Source organism: Rhineura floridana, chromosome 1 (assembly GCF_030035675.1).
Source record: "Rhineura floridana isolate rRhiFlo1 chromosome 1, rRhiFlo1.hap2, whole genome shotgun sequence".
NCBI lineage: Eukaryota > Metazoa > Chordata > Lepidosauria > Squamata > Rhineuridae > Rhineura > Rhineura floridana.
Window position 1 is genome coordinate 154,713,328 of NC_084480.1, and position 24,737 is coordinate 154,738,064.

Below are 24,737 nucleotides of genomic sequence, written 5' to 3' on the forward strand. Positions count from 1 at the left end.
TCAGTAATTATTTATCCCAATAATATAATATTTTCCTGCTCATCCAAAAGCAAAGTGTGATGTAAATATTATTTAAAGAGTCAAATAATTAAACAGATCAACCATCTCGAAAGTGCTGTATACGATGGGAAGCAGAGGGAGAATATGAACAGGAGGGTGCAAATGGACACGTGGCAGAGGGTGGTATAAATCACTCTGAAGCGTGAACTTTTCTGCAGGCATTTTTACAGAGTGCTGCCTGTCAGACGATCTCTTCCAAGAACGGAAGGCAAGTGGGAGAATCACGGCTATGATTATTTGCAGAGAGGTTGATCACGACTGACGTTTACAACTGGCCGGAGCTTGCCTCTCTCCCCTCCTCCGGAGTGCGATGCCGGCGTTCCGCTGAGCCCTGCGATCACAATAAAAAAAAAGGGGGGTCGCGCCTCTTTGCCACCTCCACAAGACGAAAGTTCGAGCGACACATTCTGACAGCAGCCAAGAAGGGAAGAAAGCAATCCGTTCCCTGCCTCGGCAGCTTCCCTTCCCCGGGGACGATCCTCCAGGCGGGTTTCCGTAGCAGGCTATCAAGATGTTGCACGAGGCGCAGTCTGCAAAGTGATTGCGCAGCTGCTGACGCCAGAGGTTTTCGCCTGAAAAACTGCCCTGGGGATCGAGTCTTTTTGGACAGCGCCACCGAAGGAGATCGGCGCATACACGAAAAAGGAAGAGGCAGCAGCCGCGCCTCCATCCGGATTCTGCCCCCGGCGCGCCCGGCACCGATGTCTTGGGAATGAGCCGGAGGGCAGGCGGGGGTGGGGGGAGCCCCGGGCGTGGACAGCCCCTCGCCGCGGCTTGACGAGGGCGCCCGGCCCTGCGCACCTTCCACCTGCCCTGGCCGCTCCCGCTTTCTCTTCCTCCTTCACCTGGTGCGGGGACCATGAGCGGCTGGGCCAGGCTCGCCGGGCTCCTCCTGGCCGTTGCCGGGACTCAGGAGCAGCTGCTGCTGCAACAGCAGCCGCGGAAGACGGCAAGAAGCGGCGTGAGCCCCGCCGCGGAAGAGGCAGCTGAGTTCGACCGCATCTATTCGGGGACGGTCAACCGAGACACGGAGCGGCTCTACTCTTTCCACTACACCAGCAAGCCGGGCCAGGTGAGGCGACGGCTGCTCCCGCTGCCCAGCGGCGCCTCCGTGGCTGACAGCGCCTCCAGGTGCGCCGGCTCACCTGCTCCCCGGCCAGGCTCCGGGACGGGCGCCGGGGCCAGGCTCCACCGGCAGGGGAAGGGAGCTTGGGGGCCGCGCGGCTCGCCAGCCCATCCGGAGAGGCCTATGTGGCCGCGGGTGGGAAGGGGAGGTGGGCAAGGAGCGTCCGCGTTCAGAGGCAGGAGAGCGCTTTGCGCGGCGGGGAAGGGCTGTTGCTGTGCTCGAATGAGAAGGAAGGAAAGGACTCCTCCCTGTGGATGGCATGACCCGGAGGGAAGGGCTCCAGCCGGCGCCCCTTTTGCCTACATCTAGCTGGCTACTGCTGGGCAGTTGGTGTTAGACTAGATGGACCTTGATGTGGGCTGGTTGGGAAAGGCTTCCGTCCCTCCACCTTCTCTGGGTGGGCAATGGGTGTAGGTGCGGCAGAGGGCTGATCCCTTAAAGCGCCTCTTAACAAAAAAAATGTCCGTTCGTCTGATCCATTATCTTCCCCAGCCAGGTACCCCTTTGCTTTGCCAGTTGCCCAGGAAACACTTTCATTCGGGTGAATGTGTGTGTGTTGTGTGTTAAAAATGCATCCATTCTTCTTGTCTTTCCTTTTTTTTCTCATGAAATCGAATCTTTCCTGTGCCTGATTGCTTGATGATTTGAAAGTTCCAATTCTCCGTGTCACCTCTGGCCAACGCACACATCAGACAAGGGCAGAAACCGTTATTAGTGAGAAGCATTGATAAAACCTTATAGAGTCTGAGTAAAATAAATTAGGATAATTCAGATATTTGATTATCCAGTGTCACTTCTAGGTATGGTACATCTGTCGAATGGTTAGAATGGACTTAAATCATATTTAGCCCAAACATCTCTCTCATGGTCTGCAGGGAAAGGGGTGTGGAATGGATCCTCTGTCTGTGGAACGGTAGTCTGGGGAGACACAGAATGGCAATAAGCAGTGGTTGAAACACATACTCCCTGCACATGCAACCACAAGAGCCATGCATGAGGTACTGTGAGAGAGGAGGGAGGGGTGTCACTTGAGTGCTCACCCAGTGCTTGTACCTCAACCTCCCCCCTGCCCTTGGGGGTGGGGGAGACAGTAGTGACTGTGATCATATTCTTCCCTCCCTCCCCCTCCATGGAGGTTGCAGGGAAACTCTGTGTATAGTGATCGTTTCTTCCACTCCATGCATGTGAGCTTGATTCTGCAAGAAGATGGGCAAGATCACTCTGCATATCAGGGGTGTTCTACTAGCATATATGTCCTGACAGCAGCTTGCTGCCAACAGTGCAGGGCTTACTTCACACTTTACAGCCCCTCAACCAGTGTAACTAAAGTATAAGATTGCATTGTTAGCCACTGCCTTATACTGCCTGAATTCATGGAGCCACCTATCACCTTGCTTAACTGCTGCCCCATGAGTCAACATTGTTGACCTTGGCACTGGATCTCTGTACATGCAGCCACTTTTTGCTGCCCTTTTGCTGTATCTGTGAGTGTAACCAAAAACAATGACTGATTTTGTGATTTTTAGTTGGCTCATTGATTTAAATGCAGCTGTTCTTCATGGAATACCAAGAATGTTTTAGCAAACATTGGATGTATTTGGTCTGTTTGCAATAAACCCTGAAATATCAGATTCATTTAAACAAGTTTTAGTCCTCTGTATTCATAAGAATCTGATTATTCATAAAGTAGGTAGATTCATTTTGTCTAGTGCAAGGGAGTATACATATTTTTTGTAATTGTAATTTTAAGATATTTGAATATCTCTAAAATGAAATCATTCTAAACATTGAATTAATCTAAAATCTTGTCTCTGTCATTGCCCTATAAAATAGCAGGAAAGGGTAACCCAGGAAAATGGGCATTTTTCTCCTGCCCCTGGGATAAAAATAATTTGAAAATCTATGACTTTCACACTCTGAACCATTCATGAATAATAAACATGCTCTGCAGAAAAGCTACATTTCTTTCAGGGTTTCATTCAAGCAAAGGTGGGAAACCTTTTTCCTTTTGTAGGTTGCATTTCCATGAATATGTGAACAGGTTGGGCAGGGGGATGTCTTTCATTAACTCTTCAAACATTGACATAGATACAATATATCAAATGTAGCATTGCCTTTTTAGAAATTTCTCAGACATTGATAGTTCCAAGACACCTCTCCTTTGAGAAGTCTTTGAAAACTTCTGACTAAAGCTTTACTTTAAATTGGAAATGGACTGCCTTCAAGTCAATCCCGACTTATGGCAACCCTATGAATAGGGTTTTCATGGTAAGCGGTATTCAGAGGGGGTTTACCATTGCCTTCCTCTGAGGCTGAGAGGCAGTGACTGGCCCAGGGTCACCCAGTGAGCTTCTTGGCTGCGTGGGGTTTCGAACCCTGGTCTCCCAGGTCATAATCCAACACTCTAACCACTAAGCCACACTGGCTCAAAAGCTTTACTTTAAGAACTCACAAATTTACACAATAGAATGTACACCATTACAAAGCTGTGACTGCACTCCCATTTTGATGCCAGAAAAGGGATGCAATAGTCAAATATTGTAATTCTGTAGTTTACAGAAGCAGAGAGAGGCAGTGTGGTGTAGTGGTTAGAGTGTTGGACTACAACCTGGGAGACCAGGGTTCGAATCTCCACACAGCCATGAAGCTCACTGGGTGCCCTTGGGCCAGTCACTGCCTCTCAGCCTCAGAGGAAGGCAATGGTAAACCACCTCTGAATACCGCTTACCATGAAAACCCTATTCAAAGGGTCGCCATAAGTCGGGATCGACTTGAAGGCAGTCCATTTCCATTTTCACAGAAGCAGACATTAGGGACAACCAGCGAGACTATGAACAGGAGATTGGTTGCCATCTACTGTCCATTTCAATGCACTGCAAAATCACCCACCCACCCACCCCTCTTTCTCCCTCTCTCCAGTTGCTATGTCAGTCTGTTTCCAATATCTTTTTGAAGGCATACCAACTGCCATCTGGAATTCAACATGTGACCTTCCCTTCTGTAACGATTACTCAGTGCAGTGTAAGGCCCAGGGCTCATCCAGACCATACTAAAATCCATGTTTTCCTTTCTGAATATTACCCTTTCTGATGCCAGATTTGTGTAGAATCAGACCTGTTTGTCCTAAGTAGCAATGCAGAAGGGCATTACTGGCAGATTATTTAACATTTATAACATACCTAAACTTTTTTCAGCTCTGTAACAGATATTAAAAGATTGTTCCTGCCTATGGGCTCACAATCTAATAGACATGATAGAAAAGAAAAAAGGTATGTGGCAGGAAGAGGAAAGCAAGCATACAATCAGCTGCTCCTTCACTGGCTGGCGGATGGAGCCAGGCTGGTCTTCCCCCTTGCCATGATGTTCTTCCTGAGATACAGACCCAGTGGCCCTTGGTTTCCTGGCTGGTGGCAGAAAGAGTATGCTCCCTTTCAGTCCTGAAATCCTAGGATAGCCTATATATCATGTTCAAAGATGAATGAACCCCTGCTGCTGTGACTAGAGACGTGCTACAATTCCATCCAATTCAGATTTGGTACTAAATTTCCTGTTAATTCGCTTGTTCTCTATAGTTGTGGATTGGATTTTTATGTAGCTATTTTCTATGGCTGTTTTTGAAAATGGATTTTAAGAACAATCTTACTGATATTTCCTTTCAGAATTTTCAGGTGGACACAGTGGCAGCCGGTGGCTCCATGTCAGTGGGGCAGTGGAATCCGCTCCGGGTTTTGGTCTGAACTTTCAAGGAGCTATCCAAGGTGTTTCAGTTGATTCCCCTGCCCCACTGACATCAAGCCACCAGCCGCCACTGGGTGGATATAACTGAGTCTGGTGTAACTATTTTGCTCCTTTTCCCTCCTACTTTCAAACTTTCCTTCCAGGTACTGGCTGGAGGTTAAACTTCCAAATGCTTTAAAAACAAACTCTCAGAGCCAAGGGTGACAGCGCCAAGCGGTAAATAGTTCACCCCTTCCCTTGTACATAGTATTGAAGAGATTGTAACTCTAGTAATTTGACAGACCTGCCAATGCCTTCGAAACACACAGTTCAATGACTGTTCACATACAAACAAAACCAACCAATATGCTTAATTTTATTGTGAAATGGCTGCTGGATGCATTTGGAGCTGAACATCTCTGAGAGCACAGGTTTCCCAACTAGGACTCACTCTTCCTCCATCCCACAGAGAAACAAGCCGTTCCATGTTTCTTTAATGACGTCAAGCATCACATGGACTTCACAACAAAAAGGCTGGTTGAACTTTAAAGACTATCAGGTTGTTGCACCATAACATCTCATGGACTAGATCCATTTTGTCAGACACTTGAAATGCTATCCCCAGAGGGCAGAGAAAGAGGCAGATGGTCGTGGGTTTCCTGGCTGCACAGGGTTCCCAATCATGTTGGAAGCCTTTGTGCATAGAAATCTATGTGAATAAACTTCCCCTCACCTAGGAGAACACTCAATGAAAGGGCATCAGTGTGGCAGAGCATCAGCTTTTCATGCAGAAGGTCCTAGTTTCGATCCCGGTAGGGGTGGGAAAGGCCCCTGGTCTGAAAGCTGGAGAGCTGCTGCCGGCAGTGTAGGAAATACTGAGCTAGATGGACGAATGGTATGACTCAATATAAGGACGCTTTCTATGTTTCTATGAACAGTGAGAAGTTGCGGGGCACTGTGCTTACCCAGATTTGGTTCCCTTTGGAAGGAGGTCCCTGGAGGCATATTGATGTTTTTTAGAATATTTGAGTTTATTTACAAACCTATAAGAACATAAGAAGAGCCTGCTGGATCAGGCCAGTGGCCCATCTAGTCCAGCATCCTGTTCTCACAGTGGCCAACCAGGTGCCTGGGGGAAGCCCGCAAGCAGGACCCGAGTGCAAGAACACTCCCCTAGAGACTGATATATTTGTACTGATATATGTGAAGGTCAGCAGACAGCCAAAATCTATTGGTCTCCCATCAGGTCTCCAGGGAGACAGCACCCCAAGATGCTGTTAGCTTAAAAAACCCAAAATGTAGCTGTCTTTAGCTCTCTTCATAGGCTACATGTGTGAAGAGAGTGAGCGTGATGAGAGAGGCTCCAAGGCCTGGTGTTGAGCAGCCTAATGGTGCCCAGGCACTCCTGCTGTTGCTGTGTCCATCGTAACTTCTGCAGCAGGGAGCCTGCTCTGCCATTAGTAGGCTCCCCACCCCACCTAATGCAGAACTCTGGGCAAGAGGAGTTCTAAATTGTGCGGAGGGTCTCCACCAGTGGAGCAGGTTCCTTGCTGCAGACGTTATAGCAAACTCAGTGTCAGTGGGAGGAGAGGAGTCGCACAACATTGTATGTAGGGCTAAACACACAACTGTGCAGCCAAGGTCACCACATGGGAAGATCACGGTCTTTTTGAAAGGGCAGACTTTCTTCAGAAGCAGATACCTAGATCACATCATCCTTAGCAAGGCGTAAGGAGGAGATGTATCCCCCTTCCAGGGTTTCCTAGATAGGGATGGAAGGAACTGTCAATTTTGTCACTCGCAATCTCTCATTTTTCTTATCTTAAATTCAGTTCTTCACATTTCTGCAGCAATTTGCCATTCTTAAAAAAATCCTCATGAAAATCCTTCAGCATTTTAGCGTGTATTTCTCATGATAAACATATTTTATGCAGTTTTGACTAATGTTTGCCAATCAAGTTCTGTTAATATGCATTTTTGTATATTATTTTCACTAATATATGCATTTTTGTAAACATTGGTTGGAGAACATAAGAACATAAGAAGAGCCTGCTGGATCAGGCCAGTGGCCCATCTAGTCCAGCATCCTGTTCTCACAGTGGCCAACCAGGTGCCTGGAGGAAGCCCGCAAGCAGGACCCGAGTGCAAGAACACTCTCCCCTCCTGAGGCTTCCGGCAACTGGTTTTCAGAAGCATGCTGCCTCTGACTAGGGTGGCACAGCACAGCCATCATGGCTAGTAGCCATTGATAGCCCTGTCCTCCATGAATTTGTCTAATCTTCTTTTAAAGCCATCCAAGCTGGCGGCCATTACTGCATCTTGTGGGAGCAAATTCCATAGTTTAACTATGCGCTGAGTAAAGAAGTACTTCCTTTTGTCTGTCCTGAATCTTCCAACATTCAGCTTCTTTGAATGTCCACGAGTTCTAGTATTATGAGAGAGGGAGAAGAACTTTTCTCTATCCACTTTCTCAATGCCATGCATAATTTTATACACTTCTATCATGTCTCCTCTGACCCGCCTTTTCTCTAAACTAAAAAGCCCCAAATGCTGCAACCTTTCCTCGTAAGGGAGTCGCTCCATCCCCTTGATCATTCTGGTTGCCCTCTTCTGAACCTTTTCCAACTCTATAATATCCTTTTTGAGATGAGGCGACCAGAACTGTACACAGTATTGCAAATGCGGCCGCACCATAGATTTATACAACGGCATGATGATATCGGCTGTTTTATTTTCAATACCTTTCCTAATTATCACTAGCATGGAATTTGCCTTTTTCACAGCTGCCGCACACTGGGTCGACATTTTCATCGTGCTGTCCACTACAACCCCGAGGTCTCTCTCCTGGTCGGTCACCGCCAGTTCAGACCCCATGAGCGTATATGTGAAATTAAGATTTTTTGCTCCAATATGCATAATTTTACACTTGTTTATATTGAATTGCATTTGCCATTTTTCCGCCCATTCACTCAGTTTGGAGAGGTCTTTTTGGAGCTCTTCGCAATCCCTTTTTGTTTTAACAACCCTGAACAATTTAGTGTCGTCAGCAAACTTGGCCACTTCACTGCTCACTCCTAATTCTAGGTCATTAATGAACAAGTTGAAAAGTACAGGTCCCAATACCGATCCTTGAGGGACTCCACTTTCTACAGCCCTCCATTGGGAGAACTGTCCGTTTATTCCTACTCTCTGCTTTCTGCTTCTTAACCAATTCCTTATCCACAAGAGGACCTCTCCTCTTATTCCATGACTGCTAAGCTTCCTCAGAAGCCTTTGGTGAGGTACCTTGTCAAACGCTTTTTGAAAGTCTAAGTACACTATGTCCACTGGATCACCTCTATCTATATGCTTGTTGACACTCTCAAAGAATTCTAATAGGTTACTGAGACAGGACTTTCCCTTGCAGAAGCCATGCTGGCTCTGCTTCAGCAAGGCTTGTTCTTCTATGTGCTTAGTTAATCTAGTTTTAATAATACTTTCTACCAGTTTTCCAGGGACAGAAGTTAAGCTAACTGGCCTGTAATTTCCGGGATCCCCTCTGGATCCCTTTTTGAAGATTGGCGTTACATTTGCAGCTTTCCAGTCCTCAGGCACGGAGGAGGACCCAAGGGACAAGTTACATATTTTAGTTAGCAGATAAGCAATTTCACATTTGAGTTCTTTGAGAACTCTCGGGTGGATGCCATCCGGGCCTGGTGATTTGTCAGTTTTTATATTGTCCATTAAGCTTAGAACTTCCTCTCTCGTTACCACTATTTGTCTCAGTTCCTCAGAATCCCTTCCTACAAATGTTAGTTCAGGTTCAGGGATCTGCCCTATATCTTCCACTGAAGACAGATGCAAAGAATTCATTTAGCTTCTCTGCAATCTCCTTATCGTTCTTTAGTACACCTTTGACTCCCTTATCATCCAAGGGTCCAATCGTCTCCCTAGATGGTCTCCTGCTTTGAATGTATTTATAGAATTTTTTGTTGTTGGTTTTTATGTTCTTAGCAATGTGCTCCTCAAATTCTTTTTTAGCATCCCTTATTGTCTTCTTGCATTTCTTTTGCCAGAGTTTGTGTTCTTTTTTATTTTCTTCATTCGGACAAGACTTCCATTTTCTGAAGGAAGACTTTTTGCCTCTAAGAGCTTCCTTGACTTTGCTCGTTAACCATGCTGGCATCTTCTTGGCCCTGGCGGTACCTTTTCTGATCTGCGGTATGCACTCCAGTTGAGCTTCTAATATAGTGTTTTTAAACAACTTCCAAGCATTTTCGAGTGATGTGACCCTCTGGACTTTGTTTTTCAGCTTTCTTTTTACCAATCCCCTCATTTTTGTGAAGTTTCCTCTTTTGAAGTCAAATGTGACCGTGTTGGATTTTCGTGGCAATTGGCCAGTTACATGTATGTTTAATTTAATAGCACTGTGGTCACTGCTCCCAATCGGTTCAACAACACTTACATCTCGCACCAGGTCCCGGTCCCCACTGAGGATTAAGTCCAGGGTTGCCGTCCCTCTGGTCGGTTCCATGACCAACTGGTCTAGGGAATAGTCATTTAGAATATCTAGAAACTTTGCTTCTTTGTCATGACTGGAACACATATGCAGCCAGTCTATGTCCGGGTAGTTGAAGTTACCCATTACTACCACATTTCCTAGTTTGGATGCTTCCTCAATTTCATATCTCATCTCCAGGTCTCCCTGAGCATTTTGATCAGGGGGACGATAGATCTGCGCTGTAAAATTTGGATAAGTACTGTTCTTCAATTTTTGTGTTGTTTCCGAAAGTACAAATTTAACAGATCAGCTTTAAATGTGAACTGAATCAAATTTCTCCCCAATCCCTATTTCTAGCTATTTGAAAGGCCCACTACTGAGAGCCAATCTCCAACAAAAGGAAAGGCACTTCACAGCTTTGCCAGGACTATTAAGGCAGATTCCAGAAATTCTCCTGGATTCATGATTAACCTAATCTTGCAACTATACAATATAAATTTCACAGAGTTGTGCAGTGGAAAGTTTTCTACTGCTATATTTTCTTGTGGAAAAAAATCCATTTTAAGACTGCAGTCAGTGTGTGCCCCGCTGAAGTCAGTGGAGCTTACTTCTGAGTAGACATTTATAGGCTTGTGCTTTGAAATGCATTGGTTACTAAAATTAGTAACCTAACAGCTCTTCAGGCATGCTAAAATCAGTACATTAACAGATTCCAGTGCTTTATATATATATATATATATATATATATGGGATGCATATACTATTGAATTACCATTCCTCAATATATTTTGAGGTATCCCAGTAAAAATAATTTCCAAGTTAAAACTGAGAATTTATTTGACTATAATGTTTAGATGTCATTGTAATGTTTAGATGTACTATATGGATTCCACCCCCAGCCCACCTCCCAAAATCTCATCTAATATTTTTAGCTTTTAGTGTGTATAGCTCAAAAGTTAATTTATAAAAAATTAACTTGTTACACTTTTAGATTTTTTTCTACTAAATATGTCAGACATACTAAAATGGATCTCTATTTATTAAGGGCAGCAGAAAATTTTCTGATTCATAATTTTCTGGAAATTCCACATCACTGAAATTTAAACTGGGGAAAGGGAATGATAACAATGGGAGGGAATCGGGGACCCTGGAAGAGGGTTCAGAACAGACTAGGGTTCCCCTTAAGGCTGGCTGGGGTGCTGAGAGTCCCATCTCTTGGGATGATTGGATGAAACAAGCTGCTATTATAGGCAAGGGTGCTTGAGAAAGAAGAGAGACAAATGCAACCTGTGTTCTAGGATTCAGCAACCAGCTATACCTCTTGCTTGTTGTCCCTTGGGAGTAGAGCTTTGCTGTGGAGGGAAGAGCTGAGCTGAGAATTAACGTGTGGAGAGAGGGAGACAGCTGAGGTTGAGAGTAAAGAGGCTGAGCCCAAAACAGCGAGTTCCTTCCTACTAGTTTTCCTAACATGCTGTAATATCCATGAACTGTGTCTTTTCAGTACAGTTGGGATTCCATTTGAAATGGATTTTTAATTAAACATTTACTACTCTGAGGTTCCTTGCCTTAACAACACTTCTGAGATCTGCTGAGGGAAGGGATGGAGAAGGCACAGGTAGCAACAGTATGAATGTGAGCAAAAGCAGTTACAAGGGTTTAGGCTGCAATCCAATATGCACTATTTATTTATTCAATTTATTACACTGCATACAATTGTGAAAACCTCCAAGCAATTTACATAAAATATAAAATGTAAATTGGAAGTATCAATAAATAGTCAGAGTGTAAAAACCAGTTGTTAAATATATACATTGTGTAAACAAATTAGATATTAAAATGCATGCCAGTTTTACATATCTGGGTATTTACTGAAAGTAAGTGTGGGGAAAGGAATAATGGTTGGGGTCCATTGAGGGGGTGGGGGATGGTAGAAGAAGGGTTTTTCTTTGTTTGAATGCAGTGTTACTGACCTTTGGAAGCTCAGTAAATACATATATTTTTAAAAAGAGCTGGCAGTTTGGTCTATGCTCAAAATTTGAATGCAAAAAGTGATCTGAATGCAAAGAGTGACCTCCCCTCCCATGCTACAGGCCTTGATAAATGCTTCCATAAATAACAACTCAAAAAAATTTTGGTCCCTAGTCACAGATGCCTTAGGCTCTTCTACTCTATCTCAATATCACATTTCATCTGCTATATGGGAACACCATTTTTCTGAATTGTTTGCGGACAATAGGGATTATTCCCAGAACACCCTAATTACTGCCCTACCACCTTGGCCTCCTGTAACGCAGACAGAGATCGTTTCCCTGTTTAGTAATCTTAAGGCTCTGGGAATTGACGCCATACTCCCTGAATTGCTGAAGGCTCATATAGACTGGTGGGCTCCTTTATTGGCAAATCTATTTACTCAGATCAATCTCACTGGTAAACTCCCCTTGGCCTGGCTTGAGGCTGTTGTTATACCAGTTTTTAAGAAAGGGGACAGAGAAGACCCCTCAAACTATAGACCCATCAGCTTGTTATCAGTTGTGGGCAAGCTATATGCCAGCCATTTAAACTTGAGACTGAAGTCTTGGATAGAGGAGGAGGACATTTTGGGTATGGAGCAGGCAGGCTTTAGAAAGGGTAGATCTACGCTCGATCACTGCATAGTCCCAAGCCATCTGGCAGAGAAATATATGAGCTCCTTTGGAAATGGCCTGTCTGTTGCCTTTATAGATCTCAAATCTGCCTTCGACTCTATCCCCAGAGACAAATTATGGGCCAAACTATCCTAATCAACAATGGATAAGAGACTCCTTCTTCTCATCAGACGCCTCTGTCAATGCACATTGATCCATGTGAGATGTGGCGTTGATGGAAGCCTAACAAAATCTATCCCTGCTACAAAAGGGGTGCGGCAGGGATGTATTTTGGCTCCCATATTATTCAACCTTTTTCTTTCTTTTTTTTATTAATTTTTATTCAAATTTTCAAAAACAAACAAACAAACAAAATAAAATAAAATGTTGACTTCCGATTTGTCGCAGATCAAACATAGGTCTACAATATATAACAATCCTGTCTCTAAAATTATATTACAAAATCACTTTCCTCAAGTAGTTATCTTAATTAATCATCAAATCTCATAAACATTACTTTATTCTTTCCACAAAAAGTCCAAAAGAGATTTCAATTCCTTGAGAGATATATCTTTCAATTTTTCTCCAAATAAACATGTCGCTTAATCCATCTGATTCAAATCTGTTAGGTCCAATAATTTCAATAGCCATTCCTCCACTATCTATATTAATTCCATCTTCCATCTTCAATAATCCTGTTAAGTCCAGTAATTTCATAGCCATTCTTCCATTATCAGTATCCCATAATAATCTTGTTATCATAGCCGTAATCCAAATAAACATATCAATTAATCCATCTCGTCAAATCTATTAAGTCCAATAATTTCCATAACCATTCTTCCATTATCAATATTAATTCCATCTTCCATCTTCAATAGTCCTGTTAAATCCAGTGATTTCAGTATCCATTCATCCATTATCAGTATCTCATGATGATCTTGCTGTCATAGCCATAGTCATATAACAAGAGTCTGATGGGAATTTCCCCCTTCACAAATACGTCCTTGCCATCAAATCTGAATATGTTGCTGAAATATTGTTGTAAAGTCACTTCTCTGCTCTTCTTTTTTACAAAATGCACTGGCTCATCTCTTAAGAGTTTTTCCATTGTCACATATTTGTAATTAATTCCATAGATTTTTTCTATGTCAAGCTCCATCACATCATTCCAGTCAAGAAAATTATCCAAGACGTTGATAACTTTATCACTAATATCTTCATTAGTTTCTTCAGAGACAACGTTGAATTCCAAACAGTAAACTTTATTTCTAACATCCGTAAACTCCAGATCTTTTTCCAATTCCTCATTTGTTCCAGTCTCCATGGCTTGTATCTTCCCTTTAATTTTTCTTTTCTCATCTCTAATCCCATCAAAATCCTCTTTCACAGAATCCCCTATTTTTTTAAACTCCTGCATCATTTTGCTAAGTTCAATTTTCATCTCCTGTCTGCCCTGTCTCAGGGTTTCTTTCACTATCTCAATCTCACTCATTATTTTCTGAAACATAATTTCTTCCATGGTCTCAGTCACTTTCCTGGTTGTCATTCATAAAACCACAAAAACAAAAAAATTATTTCAGCCACAATTGGGTTAATATTTCAGGCTTGCAGACATCAATACAGCCTGCCTTATCTCATTATATATTCAGGAAAACAAAACAAGTTTAGTTCCCAGCTTCAAACAGTTAGTGGCGTCGTGAGTAAGCAGATTCGTCAAAATAAAATAGACCAAAAAAAAATAGTTCCAGACATAATACTCCAAAGTTCATAAATCAAATTTGTTTATTTTTTTCCCTCCTCGAAATAAAAATCCCTCTTCCGTTAATATCTTTAGAATGCACTTCCAGGCCCACTTTTTGCAATAAAAACAAAGATAGGCTTTTTTCAATTTCTTTCCTCCTTAGTTTCATGAGTGGAAGAGAAAATTTTTAACTCACCCAGTTCTTTATAGCTGATGCATTGACAAATCTCTTTTTGGTGCAACAATTTAAACCAAGTAAAAAAAAAATAGAAAGAAGGATGCTTTGCCTGTTAGTTCGTTTTTCTTTGGAGAAAAGATAAACGTTCGCTTAATCAGCAAGAGCTTTGATGGAAGTCTGTCCGGCATTCGCTGGGTGAACTTTCTCTCATAAATTAATGAAATCCAGTCCCCCCAACAAAAACAGGCTTTATGGTTGATCTCACGTTTCTCCCTGACCGGGAGAAAATCTTATCCAGTAAAAAAAAAAACATTCTGACTGATTAAAGCTGAAAAAGCTTCTTCTGCGACAAGAGCTTGTCTCAGAGGCAGCACAGGCTAAATCACCCTTCCCGGAAGTCTATTCAACCTTTTTCTTAATGATCTGAGCAAAAGCTGTTTAGCCGATAACTTTCATCCACCTAAAGTGGCGGAAACTAAATGCCCCCTACTGCTATATGCTGACGATGCCGTCCTTATGTCTTTATCTAATATAGCCCTCAAACGCCTACTACGTGCTTTTATGATTTATTGTAATGACAATTCTCTAACCATTCATTTCAGCAAAACAAAAATTATGGTGTTTTCTCTGTGTTCATCTGTACAAACATGGATAGCTAATGGTCAGAAGATAGACCAAGTCAGGCCATATAGATACCTTGGGGTTATGTTTTATGCTACACTTTCCTGGTCCACCCATACACGATCTGCAGTCCAATCAGCAAGTAATACCTCAAAGGCAATTCTTCGCCTTTTCTTCACCAAAGGTGGTCAGTATATACCTGCTGCTATCCAAGTATTTAAGTCTAAAATTCTCCCCCAACTCCTTTACAGAGTTCCAATATGGGTGCCGAGTTTTAATTCCAAAGTTGAGTCAGTTCTCTCAACTTTTTTAAGATCAATTTTTGGAATGCCACGATGTGTGCCAGCTGCAGGCCTCCGTCTTGAGGCCGGCCTTACATCAACCAAATGCACTGCTTGGTTTCTAGCCTTAAGATTCTGGATCAAAGTGGCTTATGCCGGCCCCTCTTTGGGATATTTAAATCTTCTCTGGAATGACCCTTTTACAAGTTCATGGTCGAAAAATATTCAGGATAAACTGAAGATGCTAGGTCTTTCACTGGATTTACTCTCTACACTAAACACATCATTGGGAATCGGATTAAAGATATAGACCTCCAATATTCCATGTCTAGGGCTTGTAAATCCTGCTCACCTATGCATCTAGGCTTGAGATTTCTATTCCCCAACCATGCTGCTTACCTGGAAAATTTGACCATTCCAAAATATCGGTACTTTTTCTCCAGAGCTAGATTTAATTGCCTTCCCTCTGCGATATTGGAGGGCTGCTTCCAAGGCATTCCTTATGATGAGTTTGTCCCTGTATGTCTGCTGATATCGAAACAATAGCTTATGTTCATTTTGTTTGTAACCTTTATAATGCCGAACGCTCCAGATTCATTTTTCCCATTATCAAAGGTTTCCCAGGTAGATCTACAGATTGGTATTTGAAATACCTATTGTCTGACACAGACAAGTCAATTTCAGTCCAGAGTATACGTAAGATGGTTACTCTTTAAACTCGTGTGTTTTATGGTAAAGTTATCCTATATTACTGTATAGCTATACGCATTTTAGATTGTTTGTCTAATCAATTGTATATTGGGTTTGTGACCGCATAGTAAAATTTGATTGATTGATTGCTACAGTGTTATTTAGCAAGTATGCTCTAGTTACATTCTTTTAAGATCATTACTCTCATGCCTAAGGCAAGGAACTCTCACGTGAATCCCTGTTCCCACAAAGTACATTTCCACTGTTTGTCCTTGCCTCCTTACAAGGAAACAGAGGACAGATCTTTTATGCACCCTGCACACTTACATAGCTAAATCAATAACCTCAAAGAACACACAATAAGACAAGGAGCTAGGAGAAGAATGAAAGCAAGCTACCTGAAATGGTGAGAGAGTTTTATCACATTCAAAGCCCATACCTCGCTTCACTCAGCCTCAGACACAAGTAATATTTATTTATATTTATTTAAATATAGACCATACTTTTCATAAAAATACAACATACAAAATTACAATAATTTTGCTGAAGCATCAGTAAACCTGCTTGGGGAAAAAATCATATTTCAAAGGCCTATCTGAATAACACAGTTTACAGTAGACATCGGAAAGTAAGCAAGGATGATTCCTGCTGAGTTCCACAGGTCAAGGCCTGCCACACTAATGGCCAACTTGAACCATCAGGTGCATGGGGAATAGAGGATAAATTCTTAGCAGTGTTCAATATGACGTCCCAAAGAATTTCAAGTTGACATTATAGTTGTTGGAATAAGAGAAAAAGAGGATGTGATAGCCCACTGGTATTAGCAGGTGGCATCCTCAGCAGCTGGCCCACCGCTACCTATGCTGCTCCTTGGGGACCTTTTTCGGGCACTGTGACGAGCACTGCAGTTGCCATTGCCCTCCTTTTCTGGTAAGGTTTGTCCACTCGACCCCTCCATCCAGCTGAACTAAATAAGACGAGAGGAAGAGTCACCTGCTGCTCACCACTGACTGCCTCTAAGATCCAGTACAGCACACCTCTGTATACCAGTCACTGGGAACAACATGCAGGAGGGGACTACTGCCCTCCTGTTCTGCTTGTGGGCTTCCTGTATGTGTCTGGTTGGCCTCTGTGGGAAACTGGATGTTGAACAAGGTGAGCTATCCTTTTGTTCACTGCGGGAGGGGACACAGCAATGGAGGTGGCCCATCAGGTCCCATCCCAAGGGCCCCCTCAAACCTAGCACTGGCCCTGACATTCCTCTTTATGCAAAATGAGAGTGCAGTTCCTATATACTGGATAGAGTGTTTGACTTTGTCCACAGAGATATGGGCTCGACTCCTTAATGAGCCATAAAGTTCACTGGATTGTCACCCAAGGCTGAGATTTCCAACCTGAAATATTTCAATGTTGAGTGCTGGCAGTGCTGACATACGCAGTTATTCTCAACCTTTTCTAAGGCATATTCTTTATTTGTTGCTATTTTTGTTGAAAGGGGTATGGCTATCTTGTAATCTGTAGAGTATTTATATTTGATAGACAACAAAGTGAGTTTTTTACAGCTTAGTCTTCACATTTCAGTATATCACCTTTAGTCTAAGGAATTCATGAAGGTGCTCATGTACATTGGGTTGTTTTTTTTAACCTGCCCTGTGAGATAGGCAAGTATCTCTTTCTATATTTTTGCACTGTTGGCTTATTGATCACGTTATTATTATTATTATTTATTATTTAGTTGCATTTCTAAACCGCCCTATAGCTAGCAGCTCCCAGGGCGGTGTACAACATGATAAAACCACAATAATTAAAATACAGCAAGTGTGTATTGCGCAGACAATATAAACATTATATAAACAAAGTAAAAGAAAACTAAAAAAAAAATAAGATTAAAAGCTTAAATACTTTAAAATGCCTGGGTGAAGAGGTGGGTTTTTACCTGGCGCCGGAAAGATGACAGAGAAGGCGCCAGGCGTATCTCATCTGGGAGGGCATTCCATAATTTGGGGGCCACCACCGAAAAGGCCCTAGATCTTGTTACTGTTCTCCGGGCCTCTGTATGGGTTGGGACCCGGAGAAGGGCTTTAGACGTCGAGCGGAGTGAACGGGTAGGAACATAGCGGGAGAGGCATTTCATCAGATATTGCGGTCCAGTGCCGTTAAGGGCTTTATAGGTAAGGACCAACACTTTGAATCTGGCCCGGAAACATATTGGAAGCCAGTGCAGTTGGGCTAGAATAGGTGTTATGTGGTCGAATTTCTTCGTCCCAGTAAGAACTCTGGCCGCAGCATTCTGCACTAGCTGAAGTTTCCGAATCATTTTCAAAGGTAACCCTACGTAGAGAGCATTACAGTAATCCAATCTAGAGGTTACCAGAGCGTGAATAACTGAGGCTAGGTTCTCCCTGTCCAGATAGGGTCGTAGTTGGGCTACCAGCCGAAGCTGGTAGAACGCATTTCGTGCCACTGAGGCTACCTGGGCCTCAAGTGACAGAAGCGGATCTAATAAGATCCCCAAACTACGGACCTGTTCCTTTAGGGGCCGTAACCCCATCTAGGACAGGTCTGACATCAACCATCTGAGCAGAGGGCCCCCCAACTAGCAGCATCTCAGTCTTGTCAGGATTGAGTTTCAGTTTGTTTGCTCTCATCCAGTCCATTATCGCGGCCAGGCAGCGGTTCAGTACAGCAACAGCCTCACCTGAAGAAGATGAAAAGGAGAAATAGAGCTGCGTATCATCAGCATATTGCTGGAAACGTACTCCATAACTCCTGATGACCTCACCCAGCGGCTTCATATAGATATTAAAAAGCATGGGGGACAGAACTGAGCCCTGCGGGACCCCATACTGGAGCACCCAGGGACTCGAGTAGTGTTCCCCAAGCATCACCTTCTGGAGACGATTCTCAAGATAGGAGCACAGCCACCGCCAAGCAGTGCCTCCAACTCCTAACTCCGCGAGTCGCCCCAGAAGGATACCATGGTCGATGGTATCAAAAGCCGCCGAGAGATCAAGGAGAACCAACAGAGTTACACTCCCTCTGTCTTTCTCCCGACAGAGGTCATCATACAGGGCAACCAAGGCTGTTTCTGTACCAAACCCCGGCCGAAAGCTGGATTGAAATGGATCCAGATAATCAGTTTCATCCAAGAGGGCCTGGAGTTGGCGAGCGACCACGCGCTCTAGAACCTTGCCCAGAAATGGAACATTTGCTACCGGCCTATAGTTGTTAAAGTTATCAGGGTCCAAGGAGGACTTTTTTAGGAGCAGTCGCACTACCGCCTGTTTCAGGCAAGGTGGGACCACTCCCTCTCGTAACGAGGCATTAATTACCTCCTTGGCCCAGCCGGCCGTTCCATTTCTGCTAGCTTTTATTAGCCACGAGGGGCAAGGGTCCAGAGCGGAAGTAGTCGCCCGTATCTGTCCAAGCACCTTGTCCACATCCTCGAGCTGTACCAACTGAAACTCATCCAATAAAACAGGACAACACTGTGTTCTGGACACCTCATTAGATTCAACTGTTACAATATTGGAGTCAAGGTCCCGACGGATGTTTATGATCTTGTCTTGGAAGTGCCTCGCAAACTCATTACAGCGGGCTATTGATGGTAATATTGCGTCCGGAGAACCAGAGTGTAAAAGTCTCCGGACAACCTTATAAAGTTCCGCTGGGCGGTTACAAGATGACTGAATGGAGGTAGCGAAGTATTGCTTCTTCGCCATCCTCACCGCCTTCACATAGCGTTTCGTGGAGGCCTTCACAAGTGCATAATTACAGCCGTCGGGAGTTCGTCTCCATTTACCCTCCAACCATCTCCTTTCTTGCTTCATCACTCTTAGCTCCTCGGTAAACCAAGGGGCCAATTGAGCTCTGCAATGGAGAGGGCGTACCGGGGCGATTGTGTCAACTGCCCGGGTCATTTCCGTATTCCACAGAGTGACCAGGGTTTCGACAGGATCGTCAATTTTATCAGCCGGAAAATCCCCCAGAGCCCTCTGAAATCCTTCAGGATTCATTAGTCTCCGGGGACGGACCATCTTAATTGGTCCTCCACCCTTGCAGAGGGGAGAAGACGATGTGAGTCTAAATCTCAAGAGGCGATGATCTGTCCATGACAAAGGAATAGATGTAAGATTCCTCACTCCCAGATCACCTTCCCCCATTCCAGTGGCAAAAATCAAGTCTAGAGTATGTCCTGACACATGCGTCGGGCCAGCAACAAATTGAGACAGCCCTATGGCTGTCATGGAGGTCATGAAGCCCTGAGCCGCTCCAGAGGCGGCCTCGGCATGAATGTTGAGATCCCCCAATACCAAAAGTTTGGGAGATCGCAACACCAAGTCCGAGACCACCTCTGTCAGCTCAGTTAGGGAAGCTGTTGGGCAGCAGGGTGGACGGTACACCAACAGTATTCCCAGTCTGTCTCGCTGGCCCAACGTAATGTGCAGACACTCCAGGCCATTAGCCACTTGGATGGGGTGCCTAACAAGAGAGATGGAACTTCTATAGACCACAGCAATTCCCCCTCCCCGACTCTCGGATCTACCCAGATGCTGAACCGAATACCCAGGTGGGCACAACTGGGAGAGATTAATACCTCCCAGGTCGCTCACCCAGGTTTCGGTAATGCATGCCAGATCGGCCGCCTCATCCATGATTAAATCATAGATGAGGGAGGTTTTATTATTTACCGATCTGGCATTAAAGAGCAGCAACTAGAGATCTGAGAGTTGGCTGGTAGAACTACCAGCAATCCTGTGGATGTGAGGAGGACCGGAACATGGCACAGCCACCAGTTGTCTGGGCCGAGTTCCCCTTAACTGGCAAGTCCTCCTCACAGCGCCATACCTCCCATTACCCGTCACTGCGCTGATTGGGGCCCCCTCTGGTCCTCCCTCCCAACACCCTATCCTCTCCCCCAGGCACATAATAAAAATAAAATAAATTAAAAAACTCATACTCCATACACAATCACACACTCATTCATACAACCATTCATACAACCATTAATATTTCTGTTTTGATAACACCAGGAACATATAATGTGACACAACTCATGTACTTCCTTCAAGAGCTCTCTGAGCATTTCTTCACCTTGCCACTCTGGTCCTGTGGGAGTACAGGCAAAGGTTCAATTCATATATCAGGACTAGACACATTTTGGCCTTTTGGAAAAATTTGCACACTCTATTTTCCTGCATGCACTGATTCCCTCTCCACTTCCTCGTTCATGGTAATCCTAGTATGCTTTGACATCCAATTTCCTGTGGCATGCAATTAGAATTTGATGTAAGTTTCTAGTTGGAAGGATTGGAGGCAAAAATATAACTAGCTGTAGCCATAGTTTGTTGAATTTGGGCATCATTTATTTATTTATTTCATTAAGCTTATAGACCGCCCCATAGCCGAAGCTCTCTGGGCGGTTCACAAGACAAGAAATAGCAAAGTACAAGACATGTATCAATATAAAACATATAAAAAGTTAAAAATTATTAAAAATTAAAACAATGTCAGCGTATACTAAACATAATTAATTAAAAAGCCTGGGTGAAAATAAAAGTTTTGACCTGGCGCCGAAAAGATATTAACGATGGCGCCAGGCGTATTTCCTCCAGGAGATCGTTCCACAGTTCGGGGGCCACCACAGAAAAGGCCCTTTTCCGCGTTGCCATCCTCCGAGCTTCCCTATGAGTAGAAACTCAGAGGAGGGTCTTTGATGATGAACGTAGTGTACGGGCAGGTTCATAACGGGGGAGGCGTTCCAAAAGGTATTGTGGTCCTATGCTGTGTAAGGCTTTATAGGTCAAACCCAGCACTTTGAACCAGGCCTGGAAACAAATAGGCAGCCTGTGCAAGCGGGCCAGAGTCGGTGTTATATGGTCGGACCGTCTGGTCCCCGTTAACAATCTGGCCGCTGCATTCTGCACAAGCTGCAGTTTCCGAACCGTCTTCAGAGGCAGCCCCACGTAGAGCACATTGCAGTAATCTAATTTAGAGGTTACCAGGGCATGAACTACTGTAGCGAGGTTCTCTCTGTCCAGATAGGGGTGCAGCTGGGCCACCAGCCGAAGCTGGTAGAAAGCACCCCGTGCCACAGAGGCTATCTGAGCCTCAAGTGACAGGGATGGATCTAAAAGAACTCCCAAGCTACGAACCCGTTCCTTCAGGGGGAGTGCAACCCCATCCAGAACAGGTCGAACATCCCCCATCCCGTCAGGAGAACCACCCACCAGCAGCATCTCAGTCTTATCTGGATTAAGTCTCAGTTTGTTAGCTCTCATCCAGTCCATTGTCGCAGCTAGACATCGGTTCAGCACGCCGATAGGCTCACCTGAAGAAGATGAAAAGGAGAAATAGAGCTGCGTGTCATCAGCATACTGATGGCAGCGCACTCCAAAACTCCTGATGACCGCACCCAACGGCTTCATATAGATATTAAAAAGCGTGGGGGACAGAACTGACCCCTGTGGGACTCCATATTGGAGGTCCCAGGGTGCCGAGCAATGCTCCCCAAGCACTACCCTCTGGAGACGACCCACCAAATAGGAGCGGAACCACTGCCACGCAGTACTGCCCACTCCCAGATCAGTGAGTCGTCCCAGAAGGATACCATGGTCAATGGTATCAAAAGCCGCTGAGAGGTCAAGGAGAATCAGCAGGGTCGCACTCCCCCTGTCTGCCTCCCGACAAAGGTCATCATACAGGGCGACCAAGGCTGTCTCCATGCCGAACCCAGGTCTAAAACCCGACTGAAATGGATCCAGATAATCGGTGTCATCCAAGAGTGTCTGGAGCTGGTTGGCAACCACTCGTTCTCGGACCTGGCCCAGGAATGGAACATTAGCTACCGGCCTATAGTTGTTAAAGTTTTCCGGGTCCAGGGACGTTTTCTTCAGGAGTGGTCTCACTATCGCCTCTTTCAGGAGGCCAGAGACCACTCCCTCCTGCGGTGAAGCATTAATCACTGCCCTGGCCCAACCGGCTGTTCCATTCCTGCTAGCTTTTATTAGCCAAGAAGGGCAAGGTCAAAGTGGAGAAAATAATCAGTGGTCTGGAGAAACAGGGAAGATGCAAGCCTACCGTTTGGCAAGCCTACCGTTTGATCCCAAAAATGCCTAGTGAGACTTGCATATATAGAGAAATGTAAGATCATATTTAGTTAATACAATTCAGAAAATCAAAGAACTCTCATATATATGCATACACACAGCGGTATAACCAGGAATCAGTGCTCTGATTGAGTCTAAGAGTTCAGAATAATGAGGAGGAGGAGGAAGGAACAGGGTTGTGATGTCAGACACATCATACTGCTCCAGGTGGATGCAGAGTTCTCCCCCCACCCACAAATCTTGCCCCAAATATGCTGTTTCTTTTCAGGCTCTTATACTCCCCCCCCCCAGCTACCAGATCAGCTGCTGAAGCCTTCTTCTTTCACACCCTTTGTTATCTTGACCACAGGCTGTGAGCACATGGTTGTACAGAGGTTAGTTCCAGTTTTCTATAATAGAAAAGTTGAGTTCGGAGGAAGTTAGAGAAGAGGTCTCATTGAGGGTTCTGGGGAACAGTGCAAGGCATAAGGGGCGACAAGGGAGAAAGGAAGAGTCATTTCAGGAAGAAGAAGAAGACCTTTAGATGTCTGAGGGTGGTGGAGCTGGATAAATATGCATAGGGTTGTGCATATTTGGCAGTAGTCATAATGTTTCTCCTCCCTCTTTTGACATGTAAAAGACATACATACCAGCAATCTGATTGCTGATTCAGTCACTCAGTGCTGATGCATTCCCTCACTGCTGCAAGTGGCCTACACATATTTTTTACATTTTTAATATGGAAGCATACTCCACATCAGGAATGTTGTTAGAGGGTGGCCCATGAGGTCCAAGGTACAGGTCTTTTGTACTCAGCCTCAGATCTCTTGACCCTCCCCTGCTTTAAACTTTCAGCATGCTACAAAACACAGTACCCCAGCCGTAGCCATTTTAATTTGCCCTGAGGTAAAGCTGTGCCGTGTGGGCCTTTCCCTCAAGCCTTTTAAGAACCTAAGAGAGCTGCAAAACCACTGCAGAGAGAGAAGGATGGGGGGGATGTGTTTATGACGTTACAGGCACAAGCAAATAGACTTGTGCACAGCCAGCTTCTGCCGCAATCATGCAGAACCAGTTTTTCCTTAGCTCAATTCTGAAGGGGAAAATGTTTGTTCCAACAATAGGGAAGGCGTATTTCCGCAGTGGCCCCTCTCCTCTAGGTTCCAGTTGTACAGAGACTTAGACAACTCATTTCTCCTGCCCTGGAAACGTAGTTTTCATACAGTTTGTGATTAGACATACTAATCTTACTGTAAAAACTCTTCATTTAATCTTGTTTTTCTGCACTGCTCATAGCACAGTTGAGAAATGTTTAACGTAGTAAGGTTACTGACCAACATATCAAATGGCTTGGCAGCTTTTTTTAAAACTCCCTTTTAATCTTTCAGATTTACAATTTAAGACATTATTTATACACTATGAGAGAAGCTAGGGTAAAAACAGTTAAACACTTTGTTTTGTAATGATACACTGAATAAGGCCCAGAAGAATTTGTTGGTTGGTTGTATGCTTAAGAGTTTTTAAAGAAGACATGCCTAAAATGCAGTACATGGGAGGCACTGGAGTGTGTGTGCGTGTGTGTGTTGGCAGAACTGTGGTTTGAAGAGTCCTTTTACCTTTTTTTCTGAATTAACAACATTTTGTGTAAGATTCTTGCACCCCCTGCCTCTCTTCCACAGTTAAGAGGCAAATATTTTGTATCTGCCAACAAACATCCATGCAGGCACCATTAGGCTGTCTTTAGAACTGTAGGCAGCGTTTAGTCTGAGTGTGCAAGGAAGAAACATAAACTCTAATTGCAAAGAAATAACTCTTGGCTTATTGCTGTGTGTAACACTGGAGCAAACAAAGGTTCCCCAAGGGCATTTGCAGATATGTATGTACTTTGAAGGCTCAAAGAAATTTGGATACATTTGTATAAGCAGTTACCTGGCTCCCCTTTAACTATCTTGTAGTCTCAGGACAGTCTTAAAACTTGTTTATCTGAAGAATTCATATCAGGGAGGTATTTATATAAGGGGTTGTACTGACACATTACTATGTATAGGAGACACTGGAAATTTAAGTAACAGAACGTAAGATAACAGGCTGCAATGTCTGCCTGATCCTGATCCTGAAGTCTGCTTCTTGTGTC

At 44.2% G+C, this 24,737-nt stretch overlaps 1 protein-coding gene across 1 annotated transcript in view; it reads left to right on the forward strand.

The window, feature by feature from the left end:
* The first annotated feature begins 228 nt into the window (after window positions 1-228).
* SIDT1 (SID1 transmembrane family member 1) overlaps window positions 229-24,737 on the forward strand; it is a 105,545-nt gene continuing 81,036 nt past the window's right edge. The window contains exon 1 of the mRNA XM_061638191.1: window positions 229-1,132. Within this exon, the coding sequence (XP_061494175.1) occupies window positions 920-1,132 (213 nt within the window). The 5' untranslated portion in view covers window positions 229-919. The remainder of the gene's footprint in view (window positions 1,133-24,737) is intronic.